Source organism: Urocampus carinirostris, chromosome 7 (genome assembly GCF_059441175.1).
Source record: "Urocampus carinirostris isolate Australia breed hairy pipefish chromosome 7, RoL_Ucar_1.0, whole genome shotgun sequence".
NCBI classification, from domain to species: Eukaryota; Metazoa; Chordata; class Actinopteri; order Syngnathiformes; family Syngnathidae; genus Urocampus; species Urocampus carinirostris.
The window spans coordinates 36,956,315-36,971,185 of record NC_142355.1 but is presented as its reverse complement, the minus strand read 5'-3'; the positions used below and the strand labels follow the sequence as shown (position 1 = coordinate 36,971,185).

Below are 14,871 nucleotides of genomic sequence, written 5' to 3'. Positions count from 1 at the left end.
CAGCGGCAGCAGACTTACCTCATATCCCTTGGAGAAGCAGCAGAAAAAAATAAATTAAAAATGAGAACAAAATACAAACAGCTTCATTAAACATGCTTCAATCCATTAATACTCGCTTTGTGTGAAATGAAAACATCACTTGGAAACATGAAACGAGTGCTCCAATAGTGAATGGCGCACATGCCTTTGCGAAGAAAAATGTACCACTCGTTCTTATCAAGGGAAATGATCTTAGCGGTACGCATTAGTAGCCATAATAAATCCAGGCGAAAAAGAAACAAATTAATATTGACCCGTCAAGGCTGAGCTCTCCGGTGTCTCGCTCGCATTTCTGAGAGGTAGAGGAGACATGACCAAGTTACGCCATGAAATATATCAAAAAAATATTCATATTTTAATTACAGAGAGGTAGAGAGGTGACACGACCAAGTTGTGCCACGACATCCATAGAAAAGCAAACTATAATTTTATCATGGAGAATTAGAGAGGAAACCCGATCAAATTGGGCTACTATTTCGACAGAAAATCTGAATATGTTCTAATTGCAACGAGGTATAGGAGACATGACCAAGTTACGCCATGAAATATATTGAAAAAATATTCATATCTTAATTACAGAGAGGTAGAGAGGTGACACGAACAAGTTGTGCCACTACATCTATAGAAAAGCAAACTCTAATTTTATCATGGAGAATTATTATTATTATATATTTTTTCAAGTTGTGCTATGACATCTATAAAAAAAGCGAAATATAATTTAATTATGGAGAATTAGAGAAGAAACATGACCAAGTTGGGTTACTATTTCTACCAAAAAACTGAATATACTCTAATTGTGGAGAGGTAGGGAGGAGACACAACCCAAATGTCTCAATATTTCTATGGAAAATCAAAATATATAATCTGATTACATAGACGTAGAGAGGAGATCCAACCACATTGTGCAATAGATACTTAAAATATAATCTAATCACAGAACGGCAAGGAGGAGACGCAACCACATTGTGCTACTACTTTTATAGAAAATCGAAATACTGTATATAAGTATGAAGAGATAAGAAGTGGGCACAATCAGGTTGTGGTACTAGTTCCAAAGAAAATCAAATTATATTTTAATTATGTAGATGTTAAGAGGAGATACAACCTCATCGTGCAATCAGTGCAATAGATACTTAAAATCTAATCTAATCACGGAAAAGTAAGGAGAAGACACAACCACATTGTGCTACTAGTTGAATTGAAATGCAAAATATTTTTCAATTACGCAAAGGTCAAGAGGAGACACAACCTATTTGCTCTACTACTTCAATGGAAAATCAAAATATATTATAATCACGGAGAGGTCAAGAGGAGACACCACCAAGTTGTGTTACTTTTTCTATAGAAAATCGAAATACTCTCTATTCTAAATACGAGGAGATAGGAAGTAAGTACAATCAAGTTCTTAAGAGGATCCAACTAGATTCTAATTTCGAAGAAGGAGGGAAGAAAAACAACCAAGTTGTGCGACTTCCTCAATAGAAAATGCAAAAATATTATAACTACGAAGAGGTAGTAAGGAGATGCGACCATGTTGTGCTACAAGTTCAATATTAACCAAAAATAAAAACTCATTACAGAGAGGTTGATAGATCAAAAAAACAACCAAATTATGCCACTACTACAGAAAATTAAATTATATTCTAATCACAGAGAGGTCAAGAGGAGATACAACCAAGACATATTCAAATATGAAGAGGTAGAAAGTAGAAACGACCGAGCTGTGCCATTGCTTCAACAGAAATCCAAATGTATCCTTATTATGGGGAACTTGGGAGGAGACAAGACCAAGTTGTGCTACTACTTTCATAGAAAATCAAAATATACGTGCTAATTGACGAGACATGACCAAGTTCCGCTATGAAATATATATATATATATATATATATATATATATATATATATATATATATATATATATATATAATGTATATTCATTACAGAGAGGTAGAGAGGTGACATGACCAAGTTGTGCTAAGACATCTATCGAAAAGCGAAATATAATTATGGAGAATTAGAGAGGAAACATGACCAAGTTGGGCTACTATTTCTAAAAAAAACAGAATATATTCTAATTGCGGAGAGGTAGGGAGGAGACACAACCAGATCGTCTTAATACTTCTATGGATGATCAAAATATATACTCTAATTACATAGGTGTTGAGAGGAGACACAACCACATTGTGCTACTACTTTTATAGAAAATCGAAATACTCTCTATTCTAAATATGAAGAGATAGGCATAACCAAGTTGTGCGAGTTCCTCAATAAATATGAAGAGGTAGAGGGGAGAAACGACCGAGTTGTGCCATTTCTTCTACAGAAATCCAAATGTATCCTTATTATGGAGAAGTTGGGAGGAGACAAGACCAAGTTGTGCAATTACTAAAACGGAGAATCCGAAAAAGGGGTAAATAGACCTCGCTGTGATGTTCTTCGTTCTGCTGCAGGACATCGACGACGAGCTCGGCCAACCTGACGGCGTCCTCCAACCTCTTTTCGGCGTCCTCTTCGGGTTCGGCTAACAAAAAAAAAAAAAAACGAATCCGAAAAGAGCTTCCAAAAGACCCCCGACCCCGCCCTGGTGTCCTCACCCTTTAGGTTGGCGTAATTGAGGAGCTGCCCGTAGTTGACGCCCGCCGCCTTCTCCAAGCATCGCTGCACCGCCTTCTTCACCTCCTCGTTGCTCGCTGGCGTGCTAGCGTCCTTCATTAGCACCTATGAAAGACACACGGGAACATTTTACCTAAAATTTCTCCACAAAATCGGACTTTTTTTGCAATACGCCCCCGGGATATGACAAGAATCAGAAAGTGATAATTCCATATAGCGGGGGACGAAAGAAACATATGCTAACTAGTTAATGCTAATTCCCTCCCGCAGTTCCTTAAAAACATTGAGGCTCATTTTAATTGTCATATTTGTCGTAAATAAGTGCTTCAAAACAAAGTGCCAGCAGAGTTTTGTAAAAAAATGTCTCAAAATACTGCAAACAAGAAGAATACAGATGTATTTACCTTAAACTATATGACACCGTTCTAACCTTATTGGTGCTCTATTCCGTTTAGGGATGTGAACCTTCAACATCTTTTAAACATTTGTGTTATAAAGTCCTCGAGGGGGCGAAAGAAACCTATGCTAACTAGCTAATGCTAATTCCGTCCCTCAGTTACTTAAAATCATTGAGGCTCATTTTGGCCGTCGTATTTGTTGTAAATAAGGGCTTTAAAACAAGGTGCCAGCAGTTTTGTAAAAAAATGTTAAAATACTGCAATTTGTATTTACCTTAAATTATACGACAAGGTCACAATTCTAACCTTTATTGGTGCTCTATTCAGTTTAGGGATGTGAACCTTCAACATCTTTTAAACATTTGTGTAAAAAGTCCTCGAGAGTGGCGTCGATCACCCGCCTTTTTTTCATAACTCGCGCAAACTACACTCGTAAAAAAAAAAATGCTGTGTGTGCAGAGATTTGCCAAACCACTACTGCTCAACCAATCAAAATTCTTGTATTAAGGTGTTTGCAGTTTGTTCTGTGGGTTTTCATCCTTAAGTGTCTCAACAGTAAACACTTTGTTTAATAAGCTTCCGTATACAGGATTTCACGGAGACATCCATTCAAAATGGAGTCTGTTGGTGTAACACTGACTGTAAACTGTAGTTGGGACTCTGCCATACATAGATTGGATCAAACCGATTGGCTATGTGTCACTTCAGCTTCGTATGAACTAAAATTAAAACAAGACAGGGAAGATTAGCGTGGCCTTTGTGTCTTCCCTGAGCCAGATGTACTCATGAATAGAGAAATATTTGTCGCGCGAACTATACGTTGCCCACCTCAGAGCTAATGCATTCTAAACACCAGGGATCCGAGATAAAAATGCATATGGTTAAAAAAGTATACTAGTTATGTGTAATAAACGTGTATGCTATAAAATACATATAGTGGTAGAGTAAAAATGAAATTGAATTTAAAAATGGTGTGACATGCTTGAGCTGGTATAATGGAGTGGCGGGTGGATGCAGAGGGGCAGCACGGCGGCACAGTGGTTAGCGAGTGTGGGGCACAGTTTTGAGATCATGAGATCGAACCTCCTTTGTGGAGTTTGCATGTTCTCCCCGTGCTTGCGCGGGTTTCCTCCGGGCACTCCGGTTTCCCCCCACATTCCAAAAACATGCATGTTAGGTCAATTGGCCGGTCCACATTGTCCCTTGGTGGGATTGAGCGAGTTGTCTATCCCTGTGTGCCCTGCGACTGACTGGCAACCAGTTGAGGGTGTCCCCTGCCCACTGCCCGAAGATAGCTGGGATGGGCTCCAGCACCCCCGCGACCCTACTGAGGATAAGCGGTGCAGATAATGGATGGATGGATGGTGTGACGCGCTTGAGCTGGTATAATGGAATAGCGCGTGGATGCAGAGAGTTGAGATACAAAATCATCATAAATTGGATATTCTTGGAAAGGTATTACATTTTTCTTCATAGATTTTCAATTCCTTTTCACTGTAATTTTTGCATATCCGACTTGGAATATGTAAAAAACAGAAATTTTCCCACCCCAAGAATGTCTTGCCTGGGACACCAATTTTAAGCATTATTTTGCTTACTTAAAAACCCAATAACAAAAATTTTCTCAGTCTTTGACCGGCCGCCATTTTGTGAGCAAAAAAGAAGAAAAAGCCAACCTCACCCTCTCCATCAGGGAAAGCGTGGCCTTGAGTGCACCATCTGGTCGTCCGAAAGGGAAGCTATACCTGCGCACACAAAAAACCGGAGCGTGGATGGACAGCCAATGCATCGTGGACAGATGGCGGCGCCTCCTTTAGCTCTAATTGTGCTGAGAAACAACAAGAGGAACCCGAAGGAGCTTTGTTTTTTTCTCACCTTCTTCATTGACGGGTGAACAAACAACTTGAGTGCCCCTATCCCCACCAAGAAGGATGACCTTCGATGTTAAAGAAGACCCCCACCCACCCTCAGACCGCCGTCCATGACACTTTGAAGAAAGAACGAGGAAAACAGAAAACTAGAGAGCAAAAGAGAGAAAAATAAAGAGTGAGAGATAAAGAAAGAGAGAGAGAGAAAGAGTAAGAGAGAAAGAGAGAAAGAGGGAAAGAGAAAGAGAGGAAGAGAGAAAGAGAGGGAGAGAGGGAAAGAGAAAGGAGGAGAGAAGAGCAAGAGAGAAACAGAAAGAAAGAGACAGAAAGAGCAAGAGAGCAAGAAAAGAAAGAAAGAAAGAGAAAGATGAGAGAGAGAAAAAGAGAGAAAAGAGAATGAGAGAGAGAAGAGAAAGAGAAAGAAAGAGAGAGAGAAAGAAAGAGAAAGAGAGCAAATGAGCAAGCGAGCAAGAAGAAAAGAAAGAAAGAAAGAAAGAGAGAGAAAGAAAGCAAGAGAGAGAAAGAAAGCAAGCAAGAGAAAGAGATGAGAGAGAGAGAAAGAGGGAAAGAGAGAGAGAAGAGAAAGGGAGAAAGAGAGTAAGAGAGAAAGAGAAAAAAAGAAAGAAAAAGAGGGAGAGAAACAAAGCAATAAAGGATATAAAGGTTTTATAAAAAGAAAAAAGTCAAGTCAAGTCAAGTCATTTTTATTTGTATAGCCCTTAATCACAATAAGTCTCTAAGGGCTTCACAGATTAGTACACTATGTTACACAGACTATTTTTCAGCTGACAAGAAAAAGAAAAAAAGAGTGAGAGAGCAAGAAAGCAGAAAAGCAAGAAAGCAAGTAAGGACGGTGGGATGCAGTAAAGGAGTGAAGGAAGAAAGGAAATAATTGAAGGAAGGAATGAAGTACAAGAAGGAAGAAAACATTGGAAAGTGATACGTACAGAAAGAAACAAATCCAGAAATAGTGGCAAGTAGAAAGAGAGGCATGAATACAAGAAACAAATACTGAATATAAGGCAAGAAGAAAAGAAATACAGTAGAGGATGTTAGAAGAAAAGAAGAAAGAAAAAGAAATAGTAGGAAGGGAAAAGGGTGGGAAGGAAAGAAAGAGAAGGAAGGAAAAAAGAAAGGAGCGGAAAATGAAAGAACATGAAGGTAAGTAGGAAAGATGAAAAGGCAGGAATAAAAAAAAGAAAATAAGAAAAACTACAGAAATAGAATAAAAATTCAGCAAGAAGAAAATACTGAAAGAATGACAGAAAATAAATACAGAATTAAAAGAAAGAAGGGAGGAAAAACAAATACAAAAAGGAATGCAGAGAGATATGCACAAAGCAATACAGAAATACAGGAGTATGTCAACAAAGGCCATGGCTTACTGGAAAGCTATCCTGCGGTCTGAAGAGACAATGAATTGATTTGGCTCAGACGGTGTGAAGCATGTGTGGCGGCATCCAGATGAGGAGTACAAATATGTGTGTGTAGTGCTTAAAGTCAAGCATGGTGTTGGGAATGTCATGGTTTGGGACTGCAAATGGAGTTGGGGAAACACAAACTCAAGGTTGTACTGAAGCAGAAAATGATCCACTTCCTCCAGAAACTGGGTCGCAGGGCAATGTTCCAGCCTGACAATGACCCCAAATACTCTTATAGGATGACCAATGATTTTCTAAAGGGGCTAAAGGAAGCCCAAGATCTTAAATATCCCCCAGCTGTCATGTGGTCATGGAGGAGTGGAAGAGCATTCCAGTGGTTATTTGTGAGGTTCTAGTGAAATCCATGGCCAGGAAGATTAAAGTGGTTCTTCAAAATGATGGTGGCTACACAAAATGTTGAACTTCAGGAACTTTTACCTTAAGGTGAACTCACTTTTGTTACTAGGGGTTTAGCTACTCATCGCAATGTTTTGAGTTTTTTGAGGAAACAAATGAGTTTTTTGAGGGAACAAATTCCAGGCTTGTTTCTCCCGAGTTTAAATGCCTTGGTTTGGAACAGTCAGTAATAACATTCGGCTTGGTTTGGAACAAGCTGTCAGGAACTTGGCTGGATCACGGCGAATTTTGAGAAACATTGCAAAAACTGTCAATTCCTGGAAGCATGCACTTTGAGAAAAACATGCGCGTCAGAGGACACACTAAGCAACATGTGATATTACTGACGTGACGTGTCTGCTCCGCAGGGTATAAGAAAGCTGATTGTCTCTTAGATTAATGTGAACGCTGTTTTGAATGCTGACTAACATCAATAAACAGCTCCTCCCTCTCCGTTCAAAATTTCTCTGTACTTTTGGGCATATTTCTGAGGCGGGTACACGTCCTGCTCCGAAATGTTTTTCATTGTAAACGTTTTTAGGTGTTAACTTTTCTTTATTCTCCCCCTTTTTTAGGCATTCATAAAAATTTATAGATAGATAGATAGATAGATAGATACTTTATTCATCCCCGGAGGGAAATTCACATTTCCAGCAGCATCCCTGAGCTGAGAACAGTACAATAATAAAGCCAAAAGAATACAATATACAAATACCCAGTGTGATGTGCCAAAGCCCACTGTAGCGTGTTATACAGAGTAACTAAATAGAACAGAATACATATTGCAGTAAGATTCGGTAATATCCAATGTAGGTGGTGTGGTTTAATGTGGGCCTTTACTCTGCCGGGTGGAGTTAAAGAGCCTCATGGCATGAGGAAGAAAAGATAATAATTATAATTATTATAATTATTATTATAATTAGATTATAATGGTAATACAAGGATTAAACAACCAAAACAACCTGAAGAGCCAAGCCCAAAAAGCCGGTTCTCTAAAGTAACATGCTCAACACTACAAACAAATAATGGAAAGAGTAAAAGAAATGCAGAAAGAGTGCCAAAGTCGATATCATTCTGTTCATTACCTGAAGTGCGTAACGTGTTCCTCCAGGAGCACGAGGAGTCGATTCCTGACGGCCAGGAACTGTTCCTTCTCCTCCATAGTCACTGTTCCCATCCCGTCAGGCCTGAGATGCAAAAACAACCGGAAAATGTGTGTTTTTTCCCCATTTGCAATTTCCTATTTCAAGAGTTTCAACCGTTTCTAGAATCTGCTAGCTTGGTGCTAAGATAGCATGCAGGAAGTCATTTAGCACTGATGGTAAGGTAAGTGGGCACCACGGCGGGGCAGTGGTTAGCGCGTGTGCGGTACAGATCTGAGGTCATGAGATCGAACCTCCTGTGCGATGTTTGCATGTTCTCCCCATGCTTGCATGGGTTTCCTCCGGGCACTCCAGTTTCCTCCCACATTCCAAAAACATGCAAGTTAGCTTAATTGGCCGGTTGAAATTGTTCCTAGGTGTGAATGAGCGAGAGAATTGTCTGTCCCTGTGTTCCCTGTGATTGGCTGGTAACCAGTTCAGGGTGTCCCCTGCCCACTGCCCCAGGATGGCTGAGATGTGCTCCAGCACCCCCGCGACCCTACTGAAGATAAGCGGTGCAGATAATGGATGGATGGATGATAAGCTAGTATAGCATTTTATAGCATGTTGAAGAAATTGAAGAAATAGAAGAAATAATCACCAATTCAAATAATGTATAAACCCTCGGACTGATCCTTGAACAAACCCAATACGTATAAGATTTAAACTATGTCTATTCCAACACAAAAAGGCGAATATCGAAAAAGAAAAATTTTGTTTGTATGATGATCACCACTAGAACAAAAAATTAAGAATTAGGAATGATGAAAGAAAAAAGGTAAGAAAAAGTAGGATGGGAAGAAGGAAGGAAAACATGAAGGGTGGTCAGGGGTGAAGTAACAAAGAAAATAAATAAGGAAAGAAAAATAAAGAAAAGGGTAGAAGCAATGGAAGGAAGGATTGAAGGAAGGGTGAACCAAACAAATAAGGAATGAAATAATTTGAAATAAAGAGGAAAATACATCATAAACAGAAAAGAAGTAAACAATAAAAGAAGGAGGAACTAGGGAGGAAGGAAGTATTTGAAAGAAATTAATGAAAGAAAAAAGGAAGGAAAATTAGAAAAGAAGGAGAAATCAGGAAAATAATAAAGAAAAGGTAAAAGCAGGAAAGAAAGAGGGAAAAGATGAAAAGTGGTAGGGAGTGAAGTAAGAACAGAGAGAAACATTTCGGAAGGAAGGAAAGAAAGAATGAGCATGAAGGGTGGAAGTTAGGAAGAAGTGAAATGAAAAATAAAAAACAAGACAAAGGAAAGAAAGAAAGGATTAAGAAGGATGGATGAGGAAGAAAGAGTAGGAAGGAACACTGTAATAAAAATAGGGTAATATGCAAATGTGGGGGTGGGGTTTAATGTGGGCTTTTACTCCCCTGGGTGGAGTTAAAGAGCCTAATGGCATGAGGAAGAAATGCCCCAAAAAAAAGTAGGAAGGAAGAAAGGAAAGAGAAATGGAAGAGAAAGAGAAGGAATGAGTAGTTAGGAAAAAGTGGAATTAAAAATAAACAAGAACAAAGGAAAGGAAGTAAAGATGATTAAAAAGGAAGGATTAGGAAGTAAGAAAAGATAGATAGAGATAGATATATAGATAGAGATAGATAGATAACTTTATTCATCCCCGTAGGGAAAATTCACACTTCCAGCAGTATCACTGTGTTGAAAAATAAAATAATAAAATAAAAGAAATAGAATACAAAAATACCCAATATAACGTTTTGCTATAGAGTATTTAAATAGTGCTACGGAAAATACACACTGTAATAAAAATAGGGTAATGAGTAGTTAGGAAGAAGTGAAATGAAAAATAAAAAACGAGACAAAGGAAAGGAAGAAAGGATTATGAAGGAAGGATTAGGAAGGAATGAAAGAAAAAGTAGGAAGGAAGGAAGGAAGGAAGGAAGGAAAAAATTTGCTAGGAATAACATGTGCAAATTAATTGCAGAATCGGGACGGGGAGCTCTGCAAAACAACAAAAGAAAAGGATGACTGTAGCAGCAAGACATTCAAACGTTTGCGCCTTTTCTTGAATTTCTCTTTTTCTCCGCTCGAACGCGACGCCTTCATTTGATCCCACGCCTTTTGTCGGTGTTCTCAAAACTCACTAAGGGAGAAAAATGGAGAAAATAGGAGGAGGGAAGAAAAGCGGCGGCGGCGCAACCTTGACTCAGCTACTGCGCAAAAAAGGAAAGCGTGACCTCCGCCAAGAAAAAGAGAAAAAAAAGAAAAAGAAATATTGGAAATCCAAAAATGTCCTGCGGGCATAAGCGATCTCGAGAAACGAAAGTGTATTTCGTTTCTTTTTTCCCTTTCCGTAAAATAAAAAGCGCGTTCTGGTATCTGGAGCGTGAAAAGACGTCAGGTTTCGGGCCGGGAATCGGTCTGACGCGCCGGCGCTGACCTCTGACCCTATGAATGTAGGAGGTGGCGTTGACCCCCGACCTCTTGTGAACTCGGCGAGTGCCGACGTTTACACCCGACTTGAGTGCGGAAAAGAAATAAAAAAGAAGAAGGGAAGAAATAAAGGGAAAGCCTGCGGGCGACGCTCGGGTACGTGGGTGTCTGCACGCCATCGCAAAATGGCCGCCCGACGCCGCGGGAAACAGAAAAAATGGGTGTCGGGTGGAATCAAGTATAGCAGTTAGCATGACCAAACAACACTATTTCAATCTCTCACTCTTAGAATTTCTCTGGCATTTCATTTGTCCGTTGTCCAATTTTCCCAGTATCATCTAAAGAAATCCAGTGCTGATCCAATGAACAGGAGCCTAAACCCTAGTTTCAAACCCTCACCCTAGCCCCAACCTTATTTCATAACCCTAAAATCGGTTTAAAACCCGGATTTTCAGTCTAACCCGTAGTTCTTAACCTAGCCTAATCCTAACCCTTGCTGTAACCCTGCCCTGACCCTGTTTCAAAACGTAAACCTAGCTCTAAACCTATTTTAGAAACCTGCATTCAGTTTAGAACCATTATATGGAAGTCAAACATAGCTCCTAAGCTTCCCCTTTATTCTAGCCGTAACCCTGGTTCGAACTGTAACCCTGAACCCTCATCCTATTTCGGAATCCTACATTAAGTTTAGAACCCTAATATGGAGTGCAAACCGTAGCTCCTAACCATACTCCTAACCCTAGCTTTAACCCCAACCCTTAAACAATCTATAAACCTAGCTTTAAACCTATTTTAGAACCCTACATTCCATTTAGAACCCTAATATGGAACTCAAACTCTAGTTCCTAAACCCTAAACCTACACCTAACTCTAGCTGTAACCCTCGCCCTGACCCTATTTCCCAACCCTAAATTCAGTTTGATACCCTAATAAGGAGCCCAAACCTTAGTTCCTTACCCTATACCTAACCCTGGCTGTAACCCTAGCTTTAACCCTGTTTTAAACTGTAAACATAGCTTTAAATCTATTTCAGAACCCTACATTCAGTTTAGAACCCTTATATGGAGCCCAAACTCTAACTCCTAAGCTTACTCTATACTCTAGCTCTAACCCTGGTTCAAACCGTAACCCTAAACTCTCAACCTATTTCGGAACCCTACATTCGGTTTAGAACCCTAATAGGGAGTTCAAACCCTAGCTTTAACCCCAACCTTTAGTCAAACCGTAAGCCTAGCTCTAAACCTATTGTGGAACCCTATATTCAGTGTAGAACCCTAACATAGAGTTCAAACTCTAGTTCCTCACCCGAAACCTACACCTAACTCTAGTTGTAACCTTAGCCCCAACCCTATTTCAGAACCCTTAATTCCGTTTGATACCCTAATTAGGAACCTAATCCTTAGTTTCTAACCCTTACCCATATACTATTTTAGAACCATTAAACAAAGTTAAACACCCTTATTTGAAGCTCAAATCCTGGATCATAACGCTCGCCCCAACACTTAACCTAATTAACATGGCAACAATTTCAATCATTCACAAGCACTTCACCTTAATTAACATGGCAACAATTTCAATCATTCACAAGCACTTCACCTTAATTAACATGGCAACAATTTCAATCATTCACAAGCACTTCACCTTAAAGGCGATCACTTTTCAATCTTTGAAAACACAACATAAAAATTCATAGATTCTCAAGGATTTCAAGCACCCGTACGAACTCTGATGTTAGCGCTCTCCAACTGCAAGAGGGTGGAGGTGTAAGTGAGACAGGGGAGTATCTCAGTGAGTGAGGGGGGGGGTCCTGGTTTGCGGTTCATTCGGGTGCTGTTCTTAAGTGCGCCGCGACAGCTTGCAGCGCTTCACACACATTGTTGCTGGGAAATCATGCAAGGCTGCAAAGTGGGAGGGGGCACAAAGACGAAATAGGGGGCCCTGAATACGGCGGAGGGGGGGAGTGTTGTGATGGTCATTGTTTGTGTATTTACACTCTGCACGGCTTAAGTGTAAGCGATGAGCGCAAAATAGGCCTGAGCGCCCCCCTCTGCAAATTGGCAGCTTCATTCATGATGGACACTTTTTTGCCCATTTTAAAACTGCGCACATACTTGCGAGCGCGACACAAGGAGCTTGACAGAGGCTGCTATGGCGCCTGTGTTTTTTCAACATAATATGAGCTCAGGTAAAGCAAAATTACCTGTGAAGGAGGAGAGACCGTCTAGTTGCCGTGGCGACATACCTCCTCCAAACAATAGCGTAGCGCACTGTCAATCACCAGGTTGAGTTGCCCCTCCCACCTTATCTTCACCACCCTCTCAGGAAAAACGGCGCCAAAGACTCCCACCATGACTCCAGCTGACAAAAAGCCAGCCATACAGCTCGCCCCCCCCTCCACAATTAGTCGCGGGAGCTAATCATTAGCGGCTAATTGGCTCAATGATCAAACAAAGGGGGGGTCGGTACAGGGGAATAAAGCAACAAGTGGCTTGCAGCTCAAAATGATAGGAAAGGGGCAAGGGGAGGACACACATAAATGCTCGAGGGACGATGTTTAGAGAAGTGCTAGAGAAAAATGAGATGCCGGTTGTCCACATGATGTCACCAAATTTCTTGATTCCCTCACAAAGACACTTGAGCTGTATTTGTTTTTTGGATTTTTCTCTTTCTCACTCTTCTTCTCATTTTCATCAGTTTCATCTCTCTTTTTGTCTTTCTAGCTCTCTCTTTTTTATCTCCCTTTGTCTCTTTTATTTGTTCTCTCTCTCTGTCTCCAAATATCTCTGATTTCTCTCTATTTCCTTGTTTCTCTCTTCTTCTCTTGCTTTCTTTGTTTCTCTGTTTCATTCTTACTTTCTCTCTTTCATTCTTGACATTATTCTTTCCAATATTCTTTTATTCTCTCCATGATTCTTTCCATTTTTCTCTCATTCCTTCCATTCTTCTCTCATCCATTCCGTTATTTTTCCATTCCTTCCATTGTCCTCTCATTTTCTTATTCTTTCTTTCTCTCTTTCATTCTTGACATTATTCTTTCCAATATTCTTTCATTCTCTCCATTATTTATTCCATCGTTCTCTCATCCTTTCCGTTATTCTTCCATTCCTTCCATTGTTCTCTCATTTTCTTATTCTTTTATTCTTTCTTTCTGTCTTTCATTCTTGACATTATTCTTTCCAATATTCTTTTATTCTCTCCATGATTCTTTCCATTTTTCTCTCATTCCTTCCATTCTTCTCTCATCCATGCCATTATTTTTCCATTCCTTCCATTGTCCTCTCATTTTCTTATTCTTTCTTTCTCTCTTTCATTCTTGACATTATTCTTTCCAATATTCTTTCATTCTCTCCATGATTTATTCAATTCTTCTCTCATCCTTTCCGTTATTCTTCCATTCCTTCCATTGTTCTCTCATTTTCTTATTCTTTTATTCTTTCTTTCTGTCTTTCATTCTTGACATTATTCTTTCCAATATTCTTTCATTCTCACCATGATTCTTTCCATTCTTCTCTCACCCTATCCATTATTCTCCCATTCCTTCCATTGTTCTCTCATTTTCTTATTCTTTCACTCTTTTCTGTCTCCCTTTCTTTCTTCCTTAGGGTTAATCCAACCCCTGTAGGTTTTCTTTTCCGCCATGTGTCCCCTGAGCTCAACTTGGTGCAGGTTAAATTTGTGATGACGCTTTCATAACACAATGGACAAAGCTAGAGCGCTTCGTCGCGCGGATCAAACATGGCTTTTATAAGCCTGCCTATCCATCCATCCATCCATCCATCCATTATCTGCACCGCTTATCCTCAGTAGGGTCGCGGGGGTGCAGGAGCCCATCCCAGCTATCTTCGGGCAGTGGGCAGGGGACACCCTGAACTGGTTGCCAACCAATCGCAGGGCACACAGGGACAGACAACTCACTCGCTCATTCACACCTAGGGACAATTTGGACCGGCTAATTAATCTGACATGCATGTTTTTGAAATGTGGGAGGAAACCGGAGTGCCTGGCGGAAACCCACGCAAGCATGGGGAGAACATGCAAACTCCACACAGGAGGTTCGATCTCATGACCTCAGAAGTGTGCCGCACACACGCTAACCACTGCGCCGCCGTGCTGCCCTATAAGCCAATCTAAGAGTCCTAAATGGCTTATGCTAATTCAGCTAGCAGTATAGCTAAAACTGGTTACTGTGTCTTTAAAACACCAAAAATAATGCGCTCGAGTGCTTATCTGTTGTGAAGCAGCGTGCAAAAATAGGATAATAACAATAATGTGGTCCGAGAGCATTACCTGTTGCCATGCACGTGCGACGCGCAGAAGGCGTAGCTGTAATGAAGCAGCGTCGGGTCCACCAGCGTCCCCTTCTCCGAGAAGTCCATCAAGTCTTGCAGGTAGCTGAGGTGGCGCCGGCAACCGCGGACACCGTAACGGGCGCAGTACTCGTCCAGCACGAAAACCTGACCTGGGCTGAACCAACCCTGAACGAAGGAGAAAAAAAAGAAAAAAAGGAAAAAAAATAACAGATCGACAGTTGCAAAACACAATTTGGAGTCATGTTCACAAAAAAAAACAAACAAAAAAAAACAATAACAACAACAACAACAACAACAA

The 14,871-nt window shown here is 40.3% G+C and overlaps 1 protein-coding gene across 1 annotated transcript in view; it reads right to left on the bottom strand.

The window, feature by feature from the left end:
• The window catches only part of LOC148363222 (calcium-dependent secretion activator 2-like), a 132,089-nt gene that overhangs the window by 38,844 nt on the left and 78,374 nt on the right, over positions 1-14,871 (bottom strand). Inside the window, exons 13-17 of the mRNA XM_088340804.1 lie at positions 14,551-14,738; positions 7,821-7,922; positions 4,732-4,795; positions 2,634-2,757; positions 2,460-2,560 (exon numbers count right to left, since the gene is read on the bottom strand). Coding sequence (XP_088196930.1) covers positions 2,460-2,560; positions 2,634-2,757; positions 4,732-4,795; positions 7,821-7,922; positions 14,551-14,738 — 579 coding nt within the window. The remainder of the gene's footprint in view (positions 1-2,459; positions 2,561-2,633; positions 2,758-4,731; positions 4,796-7,820; positions 7,923-14,550; positions 14,739-14,871) is intronic.